Consider the following 25,785-nt stretch of genomic DNA (forward strand, 5'->3'; position numbering starts at 1 on the left):
TATTTATGGTTTTTGTCTCCTCCTCTGTTCTCAAGACTGTCAGCACTACTCCTCACTACTTCCTAAAACAGGCTCACATCCCCCTTCCAATTTACTTTATTTTCCATTCAATTCAATAAACACTTAATAAGCATCTACTATGCTCAAGGCCATGTGCCTTCTAATTTGCTGTAGGCTTGGCAATCAGATAACATGAACATTAAAATTACATGTAAAATGAGAGTAAACAAGCTGTGAGTATGGGCCTGAGGGGCTCGCTTATGAATAAAATTCATGAGTTTTTGTGAATAAACTTTGTGACATTAATTTTGTCTATCCAGACTTTTTTGTTTGTTTCCTTCCCAGATCTTGAATGTGTACTAGATAGATAAATTTACAAGTTAGCAGAGTTCAGGATTCTCACTCCTCAGTACTTGGCAATTTGACTTCTGATCTCATTACTCAAATGAAACTGCCCTCTCTAAAGTAAAAAAAAAAAAAAAAAAGCATCCGGTTACCAAATTTGCTGCACTTTATTCTTTCTCCTTGGTGACCTCTTTGTAACATCTGGTACCAATTGACCACCCTCTTCTCCTAGATAGTCTCTCCTCTCTGGCTTTTTGTGACACTGTTTTCTCTTGGTTCTCCTTCGACCCATCTGGTCATTCCTTCTTTGTCTCATTCTCTGGATCCTTGTCATTCATATCCCACCCCCTCTGTTTGTACCCTAAAATATCTACCCTGAATTTCTCATTCGCTATTCTATTTCTTGATGACCTTATCAGTCCATCATCTCTATGATGATGACTTCTAGATCTCTATATCCAGCACTTGGTATCTATTCTGATCTCCAGGACCATATCACCAACTGGTCATTCCTAATTCAATGTCCCATGAGCATCTCAGGTTCAACATATCTGAAATAGAGCTGCTCATCATTTTCCTTCCCAAACCCACCCCTCTTCCAAATTTCCCTTTTTATGTCAGGGCTACTATTTATTCTTGTCATCACCCAACTTAAAAACCTGTGACATCCTCAAATACTTAGTCTCCCTCTCCACACATATCTGATCAGTTGCTAAATCTTGGTCCTTTCTCTGCAACATTTCTTATCATCGCTTTCTCTCCACTCTCATAATCATCACTCCACTTAAGGCTTCTCACCTCTTTCCTAGACTATTACAATAGCCTCCCAATTAATGCAAGAGGTCAGAACCAGGAGCAATGGGTAGAAATGTAAAGAGGCAAGTTGAACTTGATATCAGGAAAAACATCCTAAGAGAACTGTCCAAAAGTCTAATGGTCTGCCTTGAGTCATGGTAATTTCCCCTTCTTGGAGTTTTCCAAGAAGAGACTGGACGGCCACTTGTTGGTATATTATAGCATGCCTAATTTTTTTTATGGGTTGGACCAAATGGCCACCGAAATCCCTTCGGACTCTGAAATTCTGTGATTCTGCAGTCTCCCTGCCTCAATTCTCTCCCTACTCTGGTACACTTTCCACATAGCTTCCACAGTGATTTTTCTAAAGCACATGTTATTTGTTCTATGATTCTCTTACTCAGCTAACTTCAGTGGCTCCTTACTTCTTCAAGCATCAGATAGAAACCTCTCTGGTTGGCATTTCAAGCCCTTTGCAACCTGACCTCAATCTACCTTTCTAGCCTTATTGCATATTTAAGTACAATACAGTTTAACCAAACTGGCCTACCTACTATTTCTCGTGTATCTCCCATCAACATGCCTTTGCTTTGGCTGTTTCCCATGTCTGGAATTTATCCCCTCCTCCCTGGTGCCCTTAGGATATTGAGTCTATCATTCCTAGTTCCTTGCAAGGTTCATCTCCAGTATCACCTTCTACATAAAGCCATCCTGATCACCAACGGCTATTGTTTCCTTCCCCAAATTCCCTTGTATCTGTTTTTATCTAACTCTGTGTGTGTGTGTGTGTACATACTGTCTCTCCCTCACTAGATTATAAACTCCTTAAGGGCAGAGATTATTTCATGTTTGTGTTTGTATCACCAGAACCTAGTAGGCACTTCATAAATATTTTTTGATTTTGTATAACTAATCCATTTTGGTGGTGGTCCTAGGTCTGCAGCAGGAAATGAAAGAGATGGTGAACTTGGCTTTAATGATCCAACATGACCAACCGACTTCCAAATCCAACTTTTGCAACTGCAATGACCACTGAAGATGTTAATCTACATAGAAGCTTAGAGTATGGCAAATTGGTTTTTACTCCAAGCTCAAAAGCCATTTTCTTCATCTTATGTGTCGAATCTTTATTTGTGTTTTCCTGCTCAGATAGAAACTAGAATTGGGGTGAGAGAGTTACCTTGTAGTCACAGGTGACAGTAAATAGTTTAGATTTATGCAATAGAAAATACTTGAAATGTCCAGGCTAGAAGAGACTTTAGTAATAATTTAGTCCAACCTCTTCATTAGATAGGTATGGAAATTAAGAATTTTAAAAATGCAATGAATTGTCAAGTATCAGATAGCAATATAATTCTACTTATTTTTCAACATTCTACAAAATAACAAATTCTAAAATCTACAAACATACCAACTGTTAATTAATATTAGCCAATTACGGTAGAAACACAGACTCTCAGATATGGAAGAGACCTCAAAAGCCATTTAATCTAATCCATATCTTCACAAGAATCCCCTCTATGTAACATCCCTAGTGGTAATACAAGAAACATACACACAATGGTTACCTCAAAAAAGCAACCCATTTCAGTTTGGGGCATTTCTAGTTGCTAAGTAGTTTTTCCATAACTCTGTCAAAGATTTGCCTTTCCACAGCTTCAATCAATTGCTCCTAGTCCTGCCTTCTGGAGTCAAATAAAAGAAAGATAATCTCTCCCATGGTGATGCTTCAAATACTTGAAGATAACTATTATCCCTCTCATAAACCTTCCCTACTTCAAGCCAAATCTCCTCTCTTCCTTTAACCAATACTAGTCGGCACAGTCTCCATTTTCCTCACTGATTCTAGTCACTCTCCTATTACTTGTCAAGATGTGGTGCCCAGAACTAAGCATAACACTAGAAATGTGGTCTGACCAGAGACTTTTACCTCCCTCAAGCTGGACCTTATACTCAATAGAGATCCAAATCATATTCCCTTTTTTTGGTTACACCCCATGTCTGGAACTTTCTCCCTCCTCATCTCTATCACCTCGATTTCTTCAAATCTCAGCTCAAGTCCCACCTTCTACAAGAAGCCTTTCCCAGTCCTCCTTAATCTTATTGCCTTAACTCTGAGACTACGCTGAGACTACTATGCCCCAAAGTGAGATTGGCTATTTTTTTGAGGTAACCACTGTGTGTATACTTCCTGTGTGACCACTGTGTGTTATGTAGAGGGGATTCTTATGAAGATATGGATTAGATTAAATGGCTTCTGAGGTCTCTTCCAGATCTGAGAGTCTGTGTTTCTATTCTAATTGGCCAATATTGACCAACAGTTTGCATGTTTACAGATTTTAGAATTGGTAATTTTGTAGAATGTTGAAAAAGAAGTAGAATTATATTACTATCTAATAACTTGACAAATCATTTCAAGTGTTTAATTCTTAATTACTTAAACACTTAATGTCTTAAATTCTTAAACACAATTTCTTAATGAAGTAGTTGGACTAAATTATTATTTTATATATCTTGTTTGTATCTAGTTGTTTGTATATTGTCCCCCCATTAGACTATTAGCTCCTCAAGAACAGGAACTGTTTTTCAGTTTTGGGGGTTTTTTGCCTTTCTTTGTACCCCCAGCACTTAAAACAGCATGTGGCACATCATAGGTGCTTAATAACTGACTGACTAGCTGCTAACATATTAAGCTTGTAGTTTATTAAAAATCCCAGTTCTTTTTCTAGACAAACTACTAACTAGCTATAACTCCCTCCCTGCTGTACCATCTTTTGCTTAACAAATTCAGTTTTTTTTAAACAAAAGTGTTTCTACATTAAATTTAATTTTATTAGATTGTGAGCACCATTCCAACTTGTTGAAATATTTCTGAGTCCTCCTCTTAGTATAGTGCTTTGTGCTTAGAAAACATAAAATAAATGCTTATTGGCTGACTGTCATCCAGTAGGTTAATAATCTCTGCAATGTTAGTTTCAACAGAACCCTCGATCATCTAGTCTAACTGATACTTCAGTGGGAATCTCTTCTAAGAACATGCTTAACAAGGGATCTCCCAGGTTCTACCTGAAAATCTCCAACAATGCACACATCGCTGGCTCATCAGGCCGACATTTTCTGATAGTACACATTGGCATTGTTTGTCTTAGGTTTCAGATTCTAGAGGATGGAGACCCTCTGTTAGACTTGCTTTGCTTCATCATGGTCAGACAATTTCTCCCTATCAGGCAGGGAAAATTTCTGCGACACTAGGGGAACGGGGCAGATATTTTGGCATTGGTGACTTTCTGAATGAGATAATTTAGATCTAGAAGAAGTGATGAGGATGATGAGGAAGCTGAAGGCTCTACCATACAAAGATCAAAGGATCAGAGATTCAAGGTTAGAAGGGATGTGGGGAGCCTTATAGTCTAACCACTTCTTACAAATGAGGAAATTAAGGTCCAAAGAGATTGATTGATTTTTCAAGATCACAAATGTAGCAAGTATCAAGCCTAGTATTTAAATCCAAGTCTTCTGACTCCAAATGTGATGCTTCCCCCCGTACAATGAAGGAAATGAGGATATTTAGGCTAGAAAAGAGAAGACAACTTAAGGAGGATATTAGTACTTTCCTCAAGTATTGAACTATGAAAGACAGATTAGACCTCTTCTGCTCTTAGTAAGAATATTTAGATATTTAGGAAATGAGGAAAAAAAGGCAGATTTTTGGTTTGATATAAAGAAAACCTTTCGAATTAGTGCTGTCCAAAAGTGAAACTGGCTACTTCAAGAGTCAATCTCATCGTGGGAGGTAAAAGGCTGGTTGACCACTTGTGGATGCAGGTAGAATGGTTCATTGAGAAAAAACCTGGCTTTGGAATCAGAGGACCTAGGTTCAAATCCCATCTCTGACATAGATAACATATATGACCTTGGATTTCAGTTTTATCATCTGTTAAATTACGGGGTTGGAATAGATGGCTCCCGAGGTCTTTTCTGACTCCAGATTTACAGCATGATCCTATTAAAGATTCCTTTCTGGATATGGGATGGACTTGAGAGAACAGAGGTGTCAAAATGCAAAAGTCATGTCTGACTCTTTTGTGACCCCATTTGGGGTCTTCTTGGCAAAGATAATGGAATGTTTTGCCATGTCCTTTTCCAGCTTATTTTACAGAGGAGGAAACTAATGGGAACAGGGTTAAGTGACTTGCCCATGGTCACACAGCTAGTAAGTATCTAAGGCCAGATTTGAATTCAGAAGATGAGTCTTCCTGACTCCAGGCTCAGCATTCTATGCACTATGCTGCCGCCTAGCAGCCTTACAATAGAACGTTGATAATGTTCAATATGCAGCCCACAGGGATCCATTACTATCTGAATTTGACACCACTGGAGTAGAGGACCTCCAAGGGCCCTTCCAGCTCTCAGATTCTCTAACTCTGTGGGGAAAGGCAATAATCAGGTAGAGGCAAAGCTCAGTACCCAACCAGTAACTCTCCTCTGTTATGGGAAGAGTGGGAGATCCGCATAAATTGCCAGGAAAATCCACAATGCCCTTGCTAAAATACTGGTTTCTCCACTATAGAGTAGTCATCAACTGCCTTCAGTTGTTATTGTTTGTTGATGATGATGACAATGATGATGATGATGACAAGACTTTCCTTTGGGCACTAAGAAGAACATTCTCTTTGGCTCTTTTCTGAGCCTGGGAGAAGGATCTAATTTCTTGAAAGAAACAGAAGTGTTCCATCACAATCATATACCACAACTTGTTCAGCCATTCCCCAATCGATGGGCATCCCTGAAATTTCCAGTTCTTGGCCATCACAAAGAGAGCTGCTATAAACCTTTTTGAACATATCATCTTTGGAAATGGACCTAGTAGTGGTATTGCTGGCTCAAAGATTATAGGTTTGTGATGGAATACTACTGTCCTATAAGAAATGATGAGCTCAGTGATTTTAGAAAGACATGGAAAGACCTGTATGAAATAAGGAAGAGTGAAATGAGCAGAATCAAGAGAAAATTGTATACAGTAACAGCAATATTGTTTTAAGGGTGACTTTGAGTGAATAAGTCATTTTGACTATTATAAACACCCAAATTAACAATAAAGGACATATAAAGAAAGACACTATCTGCATCCAGGGAAAGAACTGATAAATAGAAGTATGTATAATTTTACATATATTTGTATGTGTGTATACATATATATATATATACAAATTTACATACACACATATATACATACATATATACACACATAAACATACATATATATGTGTGTGTATACATATACATATATATATATATGTGTTTGTGTCTAATGGTAGCCATTTTTAGAGTGGGGCAGAGAGAAGAAAAAAAGAAATTTATATGATAACTATATATTTAAAAGGAATAGCAATTTATACATAATTGATTTGCAGTTTCATGTGAAATCATCTTTTTTATTATACTATGTTATGGAAATGCTTGTTTTATTCCATAAATTAAAAAAAAATAAAAAGCATATTTTTTAAAAAGAAAGAAAAGGGGAGAGGAGTGTTGATTAGAGAAAGCTCCCTGAGGAAGCTCATCTAAATTTTGCTTTAGCGCTGTCATTGGTTTCTGAGGGAGATTGCAGAGATTCTTCTCCTATACAATACCTTTCTGAATGCCATGGTCTAGGGTAGCTCAAGTGTAACCCTATGTGGAGACAAGAGGGTGAAGTGGGGATTCGGCTGATCCCCAGCTGAATATACACAGATCTGGTCATGTCAGTACTATTCCCCAAGCCCTTCACTGATTCTTATGGCATACATGTAATTTTATTATCTGTCTAGAGGGCAGAGTGTTCAATAGGAGAATGGATTTGTTCTGCCCTTATTTTGTCCTATGGCCTTGGTTAACATTTTAAATAACTCTCCTCCTCTTGCTCTGCCCCCTCCTCTCATACAACTGGTGAGCCTAGGCTAATTTCAGAAAATGGCCTCAATCAGACTATACCTCTGGGGCCACATTTAGATCTTTCACGCATGACCTGCGGCTCCTACAGACCTCTCATTTCTGCATCAGAATATTCTATTACACTAGACTCTATGAGAGCTTCAGCAGTCATGTGGCTTTGTTGGTTAATGGTGATCGCAAATGTGGCCCCGAAGCCCCATCACATTGTACCATTGGAATAATAGTGAATTACAGAAATGTTTTCTTCTGGCTGATCTCAATATGTTTTGTTGCAGCTTTAGCTTATTTTCCCTTAAGATGAATTGCAATTGCTCTCTATCCCCTTGGTCATAACCCTTGGACACTGCAACTAAGTCACTATTTCAATCTTTCCTTTTCTCTAAAGCACTTCATTCTTAACAGGTGCCAAGAATCGAACTTCCATAGAAAACTGATATTTCTGAAAAAAAAAATTCCTTGCTTCCTTAATTCAAAACAATTGCCAAAATGCACTAGACTTGGGCATGAAATATTCCAGAAATGCTACACCATTTAAGTGGCCCCATTTCTTCCCTTCATTTAAATGTTAACAAGTTCAATAAGACATGAAAAGATGGTGGCATGACATAAACCAGGCCCAAAGGAAATTAATCCCTGTCATCTGTGTTTAGTCATACTCTGTGGGTCAGGCTATTAGGCCATATCCCTTTAATACCTGGGAGATCTGAGGTAATTTGTATCAATGGCTCCAAATCAGTAAACCCATGTAAGAGAGAACATTTCTATGTTATGTTCATTTAGCCCCTGATGACATTGGAAAAGTTCATCTCAGAGACCCAGCCCACCGGCTTTCTAGGGAGCAGATCAAATTGCTCAAATTATATCCAAGGTGGGCTGCTTCTCAACACTCAGGACTCAAACTGTAGTCCATCAATGGTTTCTTAAGTCTCCAGGGAAATCAAGATTGGGCTCATACAAGAAGAGTGTCACTTTGATGACTCTTGGGGCAATGTAAAGCAAGGACTGTAATATTCATCGAATATTACACCTGAGCTTTTCCTGTTAGCCTTTGCCACTGACATACCCTTGTTGGCTTTTGGTTTTCCTAACAGAGTTTTTATTATATCCTCGCCTTTAACAGCGTAGTGAAAATAATTTTGAATGTTGTGTCAGATGCTTAGGGTGCAAATCCCACCTTGGACACTGGCTCCTAAAGCCTCAGAATTTTCATCTTCTTATCAGTCAAATGGGAATAATATTTGTATTATTGTTGTGATGGAAGCACTTCATAAACTTAAAGGATTGAATAAATTAAGCTATAATTATCATTATAACTGGCCCCCATGGTGCTAGATTTCCTCTGCAAAAGTGGGTTGTATTAGATAAGCTGTAGATCTAAAGAGAATAAGGTTTGCAGGAAAGTGGTGCACTAGGAGTCAGGTTTGAGATTCAACTCTTACTATCTCTGTTATTTGAAGCAACTTATTTCACCTCTATGGGCCCCAGTTTTGTTGTTTTTGTTCAGTTGTTTTCAGTTGTATCCAACTCTCCGTGACTCCATTTGGGTTTTTTTTTGGGGGGCAAAGATACTGGAGTGGTTTGCCAACCACTTCTCCAGCTCATTTTACAGATGAGGAAACTGAGGCAAAAGGGTTAAGTGACTTGTGCAGGGTCACACAGTAAATGTTTGAGGCTAGATTTAAATTCAGGTCTTCCTGTCTGCAGGCCTACCACTCTATCCACTGCTCCACCACACTTCCCAGGCCTCATTTGTTTACTCAATTAGTATAATGAGGAAATACCATATCATCTCTAAAGTGCTTTCCAGCTCTGAAATTCTACGGCTCTATGAACCCTGTCTGCAGCTTCTCAGACCTGCTGCTATGGCATACACTCTAGCCTCTCCCACACAGTAGGCTATGAATGAACACTGACTAGAAATGCTTACTAAACATACCCTGCTAGATGTGTCTAAGGCAAGTTTGGCGCAAAATCTAGAAAGATATACTTAAGGAAAGAAAAATAGATTGAGAACAAGGAAATTTTGATTGCAGACCTGACTGCCATTACAGCTGTGTGAAACTCGGGCAACTCACAAGGAACCTGGGGCTTTGTAAAATAAGAGAGTTGGATTCAATGACCTCTAAGGTGACTTCCAGCTTTAGCGTTCCATGGTTTTTCCTCCACCACCCCCACCACCCCCACCGGGGCTGGTCGGCCATGATTCTATTGCTATACATCATTAGTAGGAAGCAGAAAGCTCGATAACTGGCCACGGCTACTAGGTCCAGAGAAAGAACTAGCATTAGAAACTGTAGCACTGATGCAGAATGCTAATACAGGAGGAGGATATCTCATTATCACCATTAATATTATTAATGATATTAGTAATAATAAATAGTAAACTCTACATAGCACTTACTATGTGCCGGGGACTGTGCTTTAATAACATTATTTCATTTAATCCTCACATCAACATCATTATTGCCATTTTACAGATCAGGAAACTGAGGCAAAAAGAGGTGAAGTGATTTCCCCAGGGCCACACAACTAGTAAGCATCTGAGGCCTGATTTGAATCTGGGTCTTCCTAACTCCAGGCCTGTCACTCTACCCACTACACCGCCTAACTGCCTCTATTACAAAAGAACAAACACCTCCCTACCTAGTCTCAGGCCATCTAGGTCCCCCTCTCCTCCCACCAAAGTTCTGTTGATGTGAGATGCTTCTCCTAGGGGTCATGTTCCTCCCTTCTTCCACTGCTGCACCCTTCTGGCCTATCGCTTCCCCTAGCTGCTGCCTCTTTCAAGGGATCGTGGCTGCCTGAGATCAGTTGTGAACTCTGGCATAGGGACTGGGCCAGACTTTACCAGCAAGGGGGGGGGGGGCGGGGATTTATCTTCCCTATCGGTATGACTATATCTGATTTAACAAACTATCCTCGTATCATAAGACTATAGCTACAGAGCTGGAATGAGCCTTAGAATTCATCTACTCCAAACCCCTCACTTTAGAGTTGAAGAACACATATACAGAGGAGGAATATATGTGTGTGCATATATACATATGTCTGCATGTACACGCATGCACACATGCATGTATATAAACACATACAGTATGTATATACATGTATCATGTATATACACGTATATGTATGTACACACATGTATGTGTGTTTGCACATATATACACACATATGTGTTGTGTGTATATACACACACATAAATATATAAACGTGTACTTGTGTGTGTTTAAAATATCAATATATGAAGTTCAGTGATTGGCTAAAGGTTACAAAGTATTGTTTAGTGGAGTAGGGATTGGAACCCTCTGAGAGCTCATTCCACTCTGCTATGCTCCTCACATCTTTTATAGAACTCCTAGTCACACAAAAAGACCAGAGTCTCTTCCAACATGGGGCTTTGTGTCCCTAGATTCATCTCACCTCCATATAATTTTGCCCCAGTTTCTGGAATTTCTAGGTACAGCTACTCCCAGGGAAGTGGGACAGTTGGAAGGAAAAGAAAGAAACTGAAATGTCAGAACTGGAAGGAAAGGTGAGACTGAGGTCATTGGACCAAGACAGAAGAACACTGAGAGGAAGATGTCACAATGTCCAAGTCCAATGGGAAAGGGTGAGAGGGCAATCAGAAAAGATACCAAGAGGAGGCAAAGAGGCAACAACCAGACCAGATCAAATGCCAACAGAACAGCTGAAGTATGAGGGTTCTGGATAATCACAGTATGAAATATGAAGACAACAGACTACAAGGGAGAGGGTAATACGTTTTCACAGATTCACAGAATCAGAGTTAGAAGGAAGTTCAGAGGAAAGAATCCTTCCACAGGTCACTTAACAAGTAATAATGCTTTTGTGTGAGGATTTCTGAGGAGAGAGGAGCCCAGTAAGGTAGAATGTCAGCTCCTCGAGGGCAGGGATTTTTTGTTGTTGTTTGTTTCCTCAGTGCCTAACATAATGCTTTACACTCAGCAGGCACTTAACATGCTTGTTGGATTGAATAAACTTGTTGCTCTATTGTTTCTTGGTTCTCTCACCAGGCTCCAATTTAGAAACACCCCAGGTCTATTAAGCATATAGTTGACCTGGAGATCCACGGCATATGAAAATGGGGGGTGGGACGACAGGAGAACTCCCTCAGGGAGCTAAGGACATTTGCCCTATGACTATGTGGATTAACTTCCACATTCTGTAGTTTTAAAAGTAAGGAGGGAGCAGCAACAGCCTGGAGAGGTCCTGGAAATGCCCTAGTGCTCAGTAATCTCAGTAATTAATCTTTCTTATGCACAGGATATGTCAGGCTATGTCCTTAAACTTTCAATGCTTCTTGGTCAAAATGAGTTAGCCAGGCATTCAAGGACTTTTGAAATCTAACTCCATGGCCCTGCTTGTATAGCTTCCTATCTCATTACACCATATACCCCAGACTTTATAGAGCAAGAATGCATACTGGATTACTCAATGTCCCAGTAAACACATCCTGCACTTTCCTACTTCTGTATCTTTGCTCATGAGTCTGAAATGCCCTCCTTCCTACCTTATCACTGCCTATGGAAATTCAAACTAAAACAATAACAGATCACATTTATTTAGCAATTTAAGGGTCCTTCTGTTGCAACAATTCAGCTAGCAGCTGCTGTGGGGGTGAATGACCAACACAAGCCCAACAACAAGAATGCTGCCAGCACAGGTTCTTTTGATCTGCAGGAAAGCAACGTTAAGGGGTTAACAATCTTATTTCAATCCAACATGCAAGTATCATTCACTTAGTTCAGGGGAAAAAGCCAGCATCATGAACTTCAGAGCAAATACAAACAAATTACAAGCATACATTATAAACAGACCAAATACAAGTCATAGTTACCAAGAAAGCATCTGGGTTGATGAGCCAGGAGGCTCTTACAGCGGCTGCCCAGAGTCCCATGCCAACACTCCTCCAAGAGTGAGAGCCTCAGCAAATAGTTCTGTTCTCTCTTTTTATACACTTGTTAGCCATCATCAAATGTCATCTGAGAGACCAGAACTTAGGCTCCTACTTTTGGCTCTTGTCTTAGCAACTCCCCTTAGGACCCTGAGGGCTTCATGCCCACATAGGCTTAGCACCCAGTAGATAGAGGTTTGGGCCTGGGGCTTTGCATCTAGTAAGGCTCAAATAAAGAGACTTAATTAATTTATCATTTTAAAACAGTAAAAAAAAGTCCCGACTCAATTGATATTACACCTTCCAATGACTCTGTGAAGTTGGTAATCTATATATTGGTCCCATTTTACAAATGAGGAAACAGAGTCAAGAGAGTTAAACAACTTGCCCAAAGTCATTTAACCACCATTGAGTGTCCAACCAGGGACTGGATCCCAGGTTTACTGACTCAAATTCCAGTGCTCATTATGCAATATATACTGATACTTGTTACGCACCTGTTAAGAACCAGATCAAATGTTACTTCACCCATTAGTATTCCCTGATCTTATGTGTGTCAGTTAGAAATAATTCCTTTTGTTTTTCTGATTTAACAGAGCACTCTGTCTCCCTCTTAATTCTTTATCAGGTCCTACATTATTTACTAGTTATTCGTATGTCTTACCTTTCCTCTCCTGTCCAAAACAATTCTCTTTGTTCTTAGCCATTTTAAGTTCTCTGAAGGCAGGAACCATGTTTCATTTAATCTTTGCATCTTTATTCATCTCTGCATATAGTACAGGGAATATGCCCAGCCTATTCTGGGGGTGGTCATCTCACCTAGCAAACATGTTGGAAAGAGATGGGCTGAAAGGTTTGGTACTTACGGGATACCAATCTCAAAGATGTTGTTCTGGATGAGCTGCTTCCCCAACATGATGATGCTGAGTTGAATGCAGAGCTCCATGAGGCAGCCCCCTGGAGCACACTGTGAGGGGATGCAAAGAAAGGTTTATGGGACAGGAGGTATAGAAACATAACTCCAGGGAGATGAGGATGTTCTGGATTTCCTGGATATCTCCAGCCATTCTATGTGCACTCCATTGAGGTCATTATCTTCACTCCCTGCCCAACTGAGTTAGGAGTCCACTCTTGGAACTACCCTGGATTTTGATAGGATTAGTTGTAGGCTTTACCAGCCCCCTCTGGAAATCTCTAGTCATATCATAGTAGGGGTACCATACTTAATCCACACTTCCCCCTTCTCTGCTTCCCTTTACGTTTTTTTTTATATTCCCCTACAAGAATGTAAACTCTTTGAAGATAGGAACTGTTTTTTTAGTTTTTATTTATATCCCCAGTGTTGAGCACAACACCTGGCACATATTAAGTACTTAATAAAATATTCTTTCTTTCCTTCTTTCTTTCCTGCTTTTCTTTCTTTCTCTTTCTCTTTCCTTCTTTCTTTCCTTCTCCTTCCTTCCTTCCTTCCTTCCTCTCTTTCTTTCTTTCTTTCTTTCTTTCTTTCTTTCTTTCTTTCTTTCTTTCTTTCTTTCTTTCTTTCTTTCTTTCTTTCTTTCTTTTACATGAGGGTCATAGTAGTGACACTTGCCTGTTCCATTCGGTAATCATCAAACACATAGACATAATTCCCAGGCCTGCCGACAAACCTGAAATTAAGAAGCAAGGCAACAGTCAGGGAAGGGAAAGAGTAACTATATTGTTAGAGGATATGATTCATCTGTGAAATGACCTCCTTTCAATGTCTTGCTTTGTAATGTCAGTATAAATGTCCATGGGGAGGGGGGAGGGGGCAGCAGTAAGTACAGACCAATCTTAATAATAGGTAGATTTGTCTGGGGGCCAGGCAGCTTTGGTATGGTGCAGAAACCACAAGACTCAGGCTGGAGGACTAACTCTACTACTTCCAAGATGCATGACTTTACAGGGAAGTATGACATAATAGGAAAACTATCAGCTCTGGAGTCAGAGGTCATGAGTTCAAACCTTGCCACCTTGGGCAAGTTACTTAAAGCTCCTGGTCCTCAGGCTCCTCAGCTATAAAGTAAGGGATAGACTTGATGGTCTATGAGGTCCCTCCCAATTCTATATCCTATGAACTCACTAAGACCAGTCAGCAAATCAGCTTAGATGAAGTATAGAGTGCCTGAAGTGGGGGTGATGTGTAATATATTTGGAAACAACAGGGAGCCGTGGTAATTTCTTGAACAGGAAAGAGGCATGGGCAGATATGAGCTTCAGAAGGATTATTCTGGTTGTTGTATGAAGAATGGATTTGAGAGAAGGGAGGCTGGGATCAGGCAAACCAAAAGAAGGCTATCCCAATAGTCCAGGTGAGAGGTGATGAGGACCTGACGAGGGTGGTGGTCATGTGAGCAAAGAGAAACGAAAGGTTCAGTTCTAAGAGCTTTCAGGGAGACAGAATTGCTAATAAGATTGGCCTACCAATTGTAGATGGAGGAAATAAGGCAAAACAACAGCTCATGAGAAAAAGGGCTTGTTTTTTTAATGGATTGTAAGGGCAATGTGAGTCAAGAATGCCATGGGACCTCCAAAAATATAAATATAATTTCAGTTTGAATTAATAGGATCACAGTGTCGAGAACAAGTGAGGTGATTATCTGTTTGTATTTTACCTTAGTCAAACTGTTGGGAATATTTCGTCTAGTTCTTGGAGCTACATTTTTTTTTTTACTTTGGAGGGGGTTTTATTTTTTTTAATGTAAATAGTATTTTATTTTTTTCCAATTACATGTAAAGCTAGTTTTCAACATTCATTTTTATGAGAATTTGAGCTCTAAATGGTCCTCCCTCCCTCCCTTCCCTCCCCCCTTCCCAAGACAGCAAGCAATCTGATATAGGTTATAGATGTGCAATCATGTTAAACATATTTCCACATTAGTCATGTTGTAGAAGAAGAAATGGAATAAAAGGGGAAAGCCACAAAAAAACCAAAAAAAAATGAAAATAATATTCCTCCATCTGCATTCACACTCTATAGTTCTTTCCCTGAATGCATCTTTTGGAATTGTCTTAGATGAGGGGTGGGGAACCCACAGCCTCGAAGCCACATGTGGCCCTCTGGATCCTTAAGTGGAGCTCTTTGACTCAATCTTCCCAGGGAAATTTGGGTTCAAAGAGCCACACGTGGCCTCAAGACTGCAGGTTCCCCACCCCTGAATTAGATCATTGTATTGCTGAGAAGAGTTAAGTCAGTCCTGGTTGAACACAGCAGTGTTAATGTTCCTGTGTTCAACATTCTCCTGGTTCTGCTCACTTCACCCTGCATCAGTTCATGTAAGTCTTTCCATATTTTTCTGAAATACACCTGTTCATCATTTCTTATAGCACAATAGTATACATTCATACACCACAACTTGTTCAGCCATTTCCCAATTGATGGGCATCCCCTCAATTTCCAATTCTTTACCACCACAAAAAGAGCGGCTATAAATATGTTTTTACATGTAGGTCTTTTCCTCTTTTTTATGATCTCTTTGGGATACGGACCTAGTAGTGGTATTGTTGGATCAAAGGCTATGCACACTTTTATTTTCCTTTGGGCATAGTTCCAAACTGCTCTTGGGGCCACATTTTAGGAAAGTCATTAATTATTATTGGATAGTCAGAGGAGAGTGAACAGGAAAGCAAAGGAAATGGTGATCATAGGTTGAAAGAATTGGATAAATCTTAAGAGAAGATTTGGGGAGACATCATAGCCATGTCCTCAGTATTTGAAGAGCCACGTGGAAAAAGCTAGACTCGTTTCTACTTGGCCATAAAGGGCAAAGCTAGGGGAAATCATTGGAAGGTGCAAAGAGGCAGATTTGGGCCCGATGTAAAAGAGAAACTTCCTGACAGTGATAGCTATCCTTCAGTAGACAAGCTTTCCTTGGAGCCTAGTGAGTGCCCCATCATTAGAGGTCTTCAAGAAGGGAAGATAACATTGTTTGTCATCTACATGACATCATTTTGAAGGAATGGAGGGTATTTGAGGTGTATTATAGAGTATGATTCCGGTTCAGTTATCAGTTAAATTAAAAGAACTAATTCCCTCAGGGGAACACCATTCTCTTAGTCATTCAGATTCATGACCCAGGAGTGATCCTTGATATTCCACTTTCTTCCACCCCTCCATCTCACCTCCCTGTAAGCAGAATGGCCTTTGTTTTCTTTGAGTGACTCAGTTTATCTCATTGAGCCTTGCTGGGTGCTGGGCCCCAGGCCCAGAGCCCTGTTAGGTGTGGAACCTTGGTGGGGTAGGGCTAACTCCCAGGAGGGCCTAGTTTACATGTCTGGGATAGTAGAGGCTTTTTTTTCCTTCCCTGAACTAAGTGAATGTTCTGAAGTTCGGGGTGCTGGCTTTTTCCCCTGAACTAACTGAATGCTGTCTGTATGATGGATTGAAGTAAGCTTGTCAGCCCCTTCACCTTGCTTCCCTTGATTAAACAGATCGAAAGAACCTGTGCTTCCCCGATGTGTCGGCAGAAGCTGTGGGTGGATCTTACACCCCCAAAGAAGATGCTAGCCGGATGGTTAAAAACAGCTTCCATTGGAGCCAGAGACAGCTACAGCTGAAGCTGAAGCAGGAGCTGCCGGTGGCAGAGCTGACCTACGTGTCGATTGAGGAGTGCTGAACAAGGACTTGAGGCCAGTGGGTAATCTTTTTACCGCAGAGGGGAAGCATGTATATGATTTTGCTTTATACTATTATGCTTCTCTGTGGCCTCCTGGTTACTCTTGTGAGGCGGACTTATTGGTCCTGGAGGCTTTTGATCAATATATCAAAATGGGAATGCTGGTTTGTGGGTCTGTTACTCTGGAGCTTAAATACATGCTTTAATTCTTCTGCTTCCTATCTAGAGAATTCCTTATATCCTGCAGTTCCGAACCTTTCAGACATATATATGATTCTCTTTGAAATTATAAATTCTGCCCTCATGTTACACTCCCTCAGTATCTGGCTGCCAAGACTTGTTGATTCCACCCACTCAAAACCCCTCACATCTGTTTCCTTCTCTCTACTCGTGCCACAACTGGCCTAGCCTAGACCCTTACCATTCTTCACTTAGAAGTCTCCTTTTATCCAGCCTGTCCCCTCTTCAATTCATCTTCCACAGAGTTGCCAAAATTATATTGTTGAAAGGAAAATTCTTTGGGCTTTCACCCTGATTAATGGGGCAAAACTCAGGATGAGGAGAATTAAAAGGAATTTATTCCAAGTAAGTAAGTCAAGGTAGCAACATAATGACAAGCTGATCACTGGAGATCAGCAATAACTTCAAGGTTGGGGCAGTTTTGATTGATAACTTTCTTAAGAAAAAGACAATTCAGATCATCCAATGCCAGTAACAGGTCGGGCCCTTGGGTCTCAGTTCCTCCCCAAGGTAGCAAGTATGTAACAATTTGCAGGTAGGGTTACAAACATCACAGGTAGGGGTACATGACAAAGAGCAGGTAATGCAAAAAGCAGCAGACTCATTGCCTTTGCCAACACTGATTGGCAAGCAGGACTAGGAACAATGAGTCAACATAACTTTCAATAATATTCCTAAAGTACAACTATGTTCTTATCTCTCCCTTACTTAATAAGTGTCAATGGCTCCCCATTGCCCTTAGTATAAAATCCAAATTCCCCTATTTGGCATTAAAGACCTTTACAATTTGGTTCTAGCAGACCATTCCAGGGTGATAATGCATTACTCTCCCTCATGCGTGCTGCGAGGCAGCTAGGTGGCTCAGTGGATAGAGTGCTTGGCCTGGAGTCAGGAAGACTTGAGTCAAAACTTTGGCCTCAGACATTTACTAGCTGGGTGATCCTGGGCAAGTCACTTAACCTCTGTTTGCCTTAATCCCTTGGAGGAGGAAATAGCAAACCACTCTAGCATCTTTGCCAAGAAAATTCCATAGACAGTACAGGGGGGCTACAGTCTTGGGGGTCATGAAGAGTTGGACAAGACAGAACGACTGAACGATGCATGCTACACTCCAGCCAAAGTGACATGCTTGTTGTTTGCTATAATCAACATTCTACCTCTCATCTCCCATCTCCATGTCTTTGCACAAGCTGTGCCCTATGCCTGGGAGGCTCTCTTTCCTTATGACTTTTTACAACCTCAACTCCCTTAAAGGCTCTGCTCAATTGCTACCTCCTTAAAGAAGCTTGTCTTGGTTCCTTAGTCCCTCCTCCTCAAGTTACCTGTATTTATTTAGCTATAAACATGTAATATTAGTAGAATATTACCAGTAGAACGAGAGCTCCTTAGGGGTAGGTACTGCCTCCCTTTGGCATCCATATGCCCAGTGCCTAACAAATTCTAGACACACTGGGGGTGTTAATGACAATAACAGCTCACGTTCACACAGCACCTTTAGGACTTGCAAAGACCCTTACGTTTAATCTCATTAGATCTTCAGGACAACCATGTGAATCCTTGCTCTGAAAAAAGCTCACACGCTATTGTACTAGGTTGGCAATAGAGTGTGTATAAAAGTAAGTAAATCCAAAGTAAGTTAATAATCTTCAGGCTCAATTTTCATGAAAAGCAGCATCATCTCTTCCCTCCCTCTTTGATGATGTTACCCAGCAATCTTTGTGGGTCATCTGTACTAAGGGCCTTCCCCTCACCTTAGCCCTCAGGCTGCCTACGTGGGCCAACCACTGACCCAAGGCTGATATTCCTGGTCAAGGCAGTGGGCCCTTTGGATTCTCCAGTGGTTTTTACTGCTTGTACTTCTTGCCCTAGTTAATAAAGCTGACAGTTGACTATGCAAATAGTATCACTCTTTGCAGGAACATTAAGTTTCCAGGAGGGAAAAAAAAGGGTGTGGAAATGTCTAAAGTTCAAAATAGAGATTACTAGAATCAGAATCAGAAACTGCAGTTCCTTCTGCTTCTCAATTTCTTCCTCCAATGAAATACAAAAGCTAAATGAGGAGGGTTTTATTTACTTTTCCGAGCAGGATCTCAAAGTTTCTGGAAGAGAAACTAGACAGAGATGTAAAAGGACTCTATGGGTGTTTCTCTTGCTCTATATCAGCCTCTTACTGACATCGGCCATTTTGGTCTCACACTCCATTCACAATGATTTGTCGGGCCTAGCTTATTTGCTTTTGTGAATTCTTGCCCTTGACCTGAGCCTGATTTTTAGTTTCCCACATGAATCTTGATTTAGACCAAAGGTGGGGAAACCTGCAGCCTCAAGGCCACATGTGGCCCTTTAGGTCCTCAAATGTGGCCCTTTGACCAAATCCTACTTCAGTCAAAGGATTCAAAGGGCTGCACTAGAACTAGGTCCTCAAGTGTGGCCCTTTGAGGTCCTTTGAATCCTTTGACTGAAATAGGATTTGGTCAAAGGGCCTGAAAGGGCCACACTTGAGGACCTAGAAGGCCACATGTGGCCTTGAGGCCATAGGTTCCCCACCCCTGATTTAGACCATGCCCTCTCTCTCAGAGCTCCCAGTCTCCTCACAGAAACTGAGTCCCAACAGAAGTAGGAGAGGCACAGGCCAGATCATTTGGGACCAACTGGGGAGCAAGAGAAACCTCACCTGTTAAGACAGCAAATCCCCAACAAAGTTATTAAATAAATGTTTGTGGAGTAGATATATGTTCCTCATCCAGGCAGCTTTCTTTCAACTGACATCTGGGGGCAGCAGAGAATAGGGGCCCTAAGAAGGGAAATTTGATTTCAGACTGTCCGTGAATCATAAGGGATGCCAACGTATCACTGGACATTAGCATAGGCTAATGTACAGATACTGGAGAGGGAGGGATAGAGAGTAGTTTGGTTTGGCTGGAACTTAGGCTAGATGAAGGGTAGCAAAATGAGATAATGGTGCAAAAGTAGGTTTCAGCCAGATTGAAGAGGGCCTTGAGTGTCACGGTATCAGCACTCTACACTTGGTTCACTAGACAATGAGGTGGAAGTTGTCAAGCATACAGATGAAGTGAACAGAAGAGTGCATCAAGAAGACAGCTCAGACATTTGTGTTAAGGATGAACTGAAGAAGGCAAAGGCAGAACATACATTAAGAGTCTAGAATAATCCTCTAAACAAGCAAACAGATAGGGCTAAACTATAGCAGTTGCATTAAGACTGAAAAGGAGAATCATTATTGAAGAAGAAGAATAAAAGCAGTTGACATTTTTATAGCTCTTTGGTGTTTGTAACTATCAAAGAACATTCTATACATTATCTAATTTGATTCACCGTGAGGAACAAATTACCATACATACTGTAAAGTAGGTGTTTCCAGCTTTCTTTTACAAATAAAGAAACTTATTGGAGGAGCAGTGGGAAAATAGGTATATGAATACATGTTGGTGGGTTGGGAACTGATCCAGACGTTTTGGTAAACAACTTGGAACTATGCCCAGAAAATATACATTAACCTGTGTATATCCTGTGATATACCCAGCTATCCCCCTAGTTGGTCTTTACCCCAAGGGAATCAAAGAAAGAGGGAAGGGAGCTATGTGGACAGGAATATTTAGAGCAGCTCCTGTTGTGGTAGTCCAAATTGGAAACTTAAGGGGCTTTCCTCCTATTCAGAAATAGCTACACAAATTGTGGTTTTTGAATCTAATGGAATGTTAATGTGCCATAAGAAATGAGGAAATGGATAATGTTTACAATGATAACATGAGAGAGAACACAACCTTGAAAGACTTCACGGAGTCTGACCAATACATTGATAAACCACTAGTCCAAAAAAAAATGAAGATGAAACATACTACTCACCTTACTGACAGAGAGGTGATAAAATGCAGAAATTGATATATTTTTCAACATAAAGCTAGGTGGCACAGTGGATAGAATACCAGGCCTGGAGTCAGGAAGACCTAACTTCAAATCTAGCCTCAGACACTTACTAGCTGGGCAAGTCATTTAACCTTGTTTGCCTCAGTTTCCTCATCTGTAAAATGAGCCAGAAAAAGAAATAGCTAACCACTCCAGTGTCTTTGCCAAGAAAACTCCAAATGGGCTCATGAATAGTCAGACACAACTAAAACAACTGAATAACAAAAAAAAGAGTAGGAATTTGTTTTGCTGGACTATGTAGCAATGTATTGAAGATTTTGTTTCTGTTTCTTAAAAATTGTTTAACTGTGAGGGTAGTGGTAGGGGCAGACCAGTAAAAAAATGTTACTTTAAAAAGAAAAAAAAAGTGAAAATTGAAACTCAAGAGAGATTAAGTGACTTATCCACGGTCACACAGCTAGTACAAATCACAAGCAGAAGTTAAGCTCAGGTCTTTCTTGACTTAAAATCTATACTTTCCACTATGCTGCCTCTAAGTAGAACTGACAGTATTTGTCAACTGATGGGTTGTAAATGAGAGAAAGGAAAAAATTCAAGGATGGTTCTTAAATTCCCAGCTTGGGTGATGGAGAGAATGTTGGTGCCCTCTACAGAAACAAAGAGGACATTATCTTACTTGACTCTGGGCAGTTCAAATATTACTCTTCCCACCTGGAAGGTTAAGAAACTTAAGTGGTAAAGATTCCAGTCTTAATACTCACTTCACCACATCATCATACTGTCTCTGACCCAGAGAAATTGAACAGCCACTTCAACCCAACTGCACAGGACGAGCAGCACAGGAGGATACTAGAGATGGGAGTGGAGGCAGCCTAACAGGATGTACAGCCTATTGGAGAAGCATGGTGGAGGACACTAGATAATACTGGAGAGACAGCCCTCTGCACCCAGCAATGCTTACCTCCCTTTGAAAAAGGCCACATAGAAAATTGAGGAATAGGCATTGACGAACTTCAGCAGGAAAGCTTTGAGGATCAGCCGCTGCTCAAAGCTCTCTTCTGTTCTGGGCACCTCTGCAAGAGAAGAACAAACCTGAGCAGAGAGGTGAAACCAAGGTGATACCCATTTCCCCTCTCTCAAACCCACAAGACAGCAAGATGCAGAGGAAAGAATGCTCAAGTCAGTTTGGGGAGCTGGGTTTGAATCCTATCTCTGGCCCTTAGGGGCCTTTGTGACTGCAAGAAAGGTACTTTACATATTTAAGTATCAGTTTCCTTATATGCAAAATGGGGATATATACATTTGTACCATATTTCTCAAGACATTCTTTTGATGGAATATATGTATGTGTATGCATATGTATTTGCATTTATATACAAATTTTTAAAAATACTAAAAATTATATCAACAAATGGTATGCTCCAACCTCACTGAAATAACCCCTTCATGCTGAAAAATAGGGAATGGATAAAAGAAGAGAAACCAAGTAAAGATAACTACCAGTTCCCAACACATAATAAGTGTTTAATAAATGCTTGTTTCCTGACTAAGGAAGGTTAATTGATATAAATCAATTACAACAACAAGGGGATTAAGAGTCTAGAAACTAATGTTCTTGCCAAGTGGAGACATACACCAGCTAAGGGCAACGCTGATTTAGAGTACTAAATTGTTTGTAATAGCTTACTGAGGAGCATGGTAGAACATTACAAAAAATAACCCCTCATAAAAGAGCAAAAAAGAAAGTGGAGGGGAAAATTGCACAAAGGATGGATAACATAAAAAATATTAAGGTAGCTAGGTGGTGCATCAGATAGAGTGGTAGGCATTAGTAAGACTCATTTCATCAAATCTGGCCTCAGATGTATGGCTCTGGGCAAGTCACTTAATCCTGCTTGCCTCATTTTTCTCATCTGTCAAATGAGCTGAAGAAGGAAATAGCAAACCACTCCAATATCTCAGCCAAGAAAACACCAAAAGGGATAACAAAGAGTTGGATACAACTGAAAAAATTGAACAACAGTAGTGAGTAATAAAGACAAACAAAAGAGCTTAAGCCAAAGGGACAAATTTGATCTCAGATATTGTTAAGACTTGGTACGATGATTCTGTTACCAGAATATTGAGTGAAAGAGTGTAATGAAATAGGATAGGCAAAAGGAAAGAAAGCATAGAGTAGCAATGTATGTTAAGAGGCATACACATTCAAGACAACCCAGGAAATCAAAGTAGAAGGGTTTGGCTGAAGCTCAGTAGAGGCAGAAGCTGAAGCGATAACAATTAGGTGTTCTGAAACAAATAACAAGCCTTCCATTGAGGCATGATGGAGAAGTGATGGAGAACTTCAATTAATCCAGACATCTGCTAGAGTTATCTCTTTGCCAAAAGCAGAGCAATGAATAATTTCTTGACATGCGTTAATGATGATTTCCTCTTTTAAAAGGTAGAGGAAGCAATAAGATGAAGTGCTATTCTGGATCTAATTTACACTAGCAGTGAGGAACTGGTACTAAGGTAGCAATGATAGAACCCTAAGGAAAAGTGATTATTCCATCTTAAAGTTTGTGATAGAGGAGAAAAAAAAACTGTGCATAATCTGATAGGTATGCTAGATTTGAGAGAATAAATTTCAAAGGTTAAGAGAAGATATAGATAGGATCTCACTCTACAGGAGAATTCAGGTCAGGAAAAATGGGAAACTCTTAAGGCATAGGTTCTTAACCTTTTTGGGTTATGGTAGTCTGTGTCTTTTGAAGTCTGGTGAAACCTGGGGACCCTTTCTCAGAAGAATGTTTTTAAATGCATAAAATAAAACACATAGGAGTACAAAGGAAACCATTATACTGAAATAATTATCAACATTTTTTTTAAAGTTCATGGACCCTATGTTAAGAACCTCTGTTCTAAGGATACAAAGAGAAATAATTTCTCTGAGAAGGAAAAAAGGGGCATTCTAAAAATACACTATAAAAGTGTACACAGAATTCAGTAGCCAATTTGAATTTTAAGACACATAAAAAAGATGAAAACAAGGACAGGTGATAGAGATAAGTTGAAAAAAGTATGACGCATGCCATGGAATGACCTTCTAAGAAAAGTGTCAAGAGTGCTAAAGGTGCTGGCAAGGAAGTTTAGGATAACAAAAATAGTGGGAAGGGTTTTAGTTTCATTGGGGAATAGGATAGGAAAAGAGAGGGTTAGCATGGTTGCTTGGGGGGAATGGAAAGACAATAATTGATGACATAGAGAAGGCAAAGGAGTAGCTCGATTCCTATTTTGCTTCTATGCTTTCTGCCAGTGAGGATGATTGTTGAACATACATGCTTAATAGGGAGTTGATTCTGAAGAGAAGTAAGGAGATAATATGAAAACACACTGCTCTCGACAAATTCAAGTCACCTGAAACAAAAGAACTACATTTTCAGGTACTGAAAGAAGCAGAAAGAAGATCTATGGCTTTGTGTGAAAGACTGAAAAGTGGAAAAAGGACAAATATCTTGATTTTTTTAATGGATGAGAATGGAGTTTGCTAATATAAGATAGTGAGCTTAAACTTTATTCTGAACACATTTTCAGAAGGTAGGTTAGCAAACATTTAGAAGCAGAAGCAATGATCGCAATGGCTTGATCAAGATCAAGTAATTGGAGATAAAACTTTATTTCCTTTTTTTCTAGCTCTATAAAATAATTCTTATAGTTTGGTTGGTATGGCACTGAATAAATAGATTAATTTAGGTAGAATTGTCATTTTTATTGTCCTGGCTCAGCCTACCCACAAGCAATTAATATTCCTCCAAATGTTTAGATCTGACTTTATTTGTGTGAAAAGTGTTTTATGGTTGTGTTCAGATAGTTCCTGGGTTTCTCTTGGCAGGTAGGCTCTGAAGTATATTATATTGTCTACAGTTATTTTAAATGGAATTTCTGTTTTTATCTCTTGCTGCTCAGAAATGCCTATGATTTATATGGGTTTATTTTGTATCCTGCCACTTTGCTAAAGTTATTAATAATTTCAGGTAGTTTTTAGTTGATTCTCTAGGATTTTCAAAGCATAACATCATATCATCTGTAGTGATAGTTTTCTTTCCTCGTTGTCTATTCTAAAATTCCTTTAATTTCTTTTTCTTCTCTTATTGCTATAGCTAACATTTCTAGAACAATATTAAATAATAGACGTGACAATAGGCATCCTTGTTTCACTCCTACTTGTATTGGGAAGGCCTCTAGCTCATCCCCATTACAGATAATGTTTACTGATGATTTTAGATAAACATTACCTATCATTTTAAGGTAAACTCTATTATTCCTATACTTCCTAGTATTTTTAATAAGAATGGATGCTATATTTTGTCAAAGGCTTTTTCTGCATCTATTGAGATGATCATATGATTACTGTTGGTTTCGTTATTGACATGGTCAATTATGCTGATAATTTTGCTAATATTGAACTAGCTCTGCATTCCTGGTATAAATCCTCCTGGTCATAGAGTATGATCTTTGTTATTTACTGCTATAATCTCTGTTAGTATTTTATTTAAAATATCTACATCAACACTCATTGGAGAAATTGGTTTATAATTTTCTTTCTCTGCTTTGGTTCTTCCTGGTTTAGGTATCAGCACCATATTTGTATCATAAAAGGAATTCAGTAGGACTCCTTCTTCACCTAATTTTCAAAATAGTTTATATAGTGTTGGGATTAATTGTTCTTTAAATGTTTGGTAGAATTCACTTGTGAATCCATCTGGCCCTGAGGATTTTTTCTTAAAACATTCATTGATGGCTTGTTCAATTTCTTTTCCTAAGATTGGACTACTTAAATAGTTAATTTCTTCTTCTGTTCATCTGGGTAATTTATATTTTTGTAGATACTCATCCATTTCAATTAGGTTGTCGAATTTATTAGTATATAATTGGACAAAATAGCTCTTAATTGTCTTAATTTCCTCTTCATTGGTGGTGAATTCACCTCTTTTATTTTTGATACTATTAATTTGGCTTTCTTCTTTTTTTAAAATCAAATTAACC

The 25,785-nt window shown here is 39.6% G+C and overlaps 1 protein-coding gene across 1 annotated transcript in view; it reads right to left on the reverse strand.

Annotated features, from left to right (window-relative positions):
* Positions 1-25,785, reverse strand: part of ANO2 (anoctamin 2) — a 536,951-nt gene that overhangs the window by 97,024 nt on the left and 414,142 nt on the right. Inside the window, exons 16-18 of the mRNA XM_036759072.1 lie at positions 21,719-21,830; positions 13,584-13,641; positions 12,859-12,959 (exon numbers count right to left, since the gene is read on the reverse strand). Coding sequence (XP_036614967.1) covers positions 12,859-12,959; positions 13,584-13,641; positions 21,719-21,830 — 271 coding nt within the window. The remainder of the gene's footprint in view (positions 1-12,858; positions 12,960-13,583; positions 13,642-21,718; positions 21,831-25,785) is intronic.

This window comes from Trichosurus vulpecula, chromosome 5, assembly GCF_011100635.1.
Source record: "Trichosurus vulpecula isolate mTriVul1 chromosome 5, mTriVul1.pri, whole genome shotgun sequence".
NCBI classification, from domain to species: domain Eukaryota; kingdom Metazoa; phylum Chordata; class Mammalia; order Diprotodontia; family Phalangeridae; genus Trichosurus; species Trichosurus vulpecula.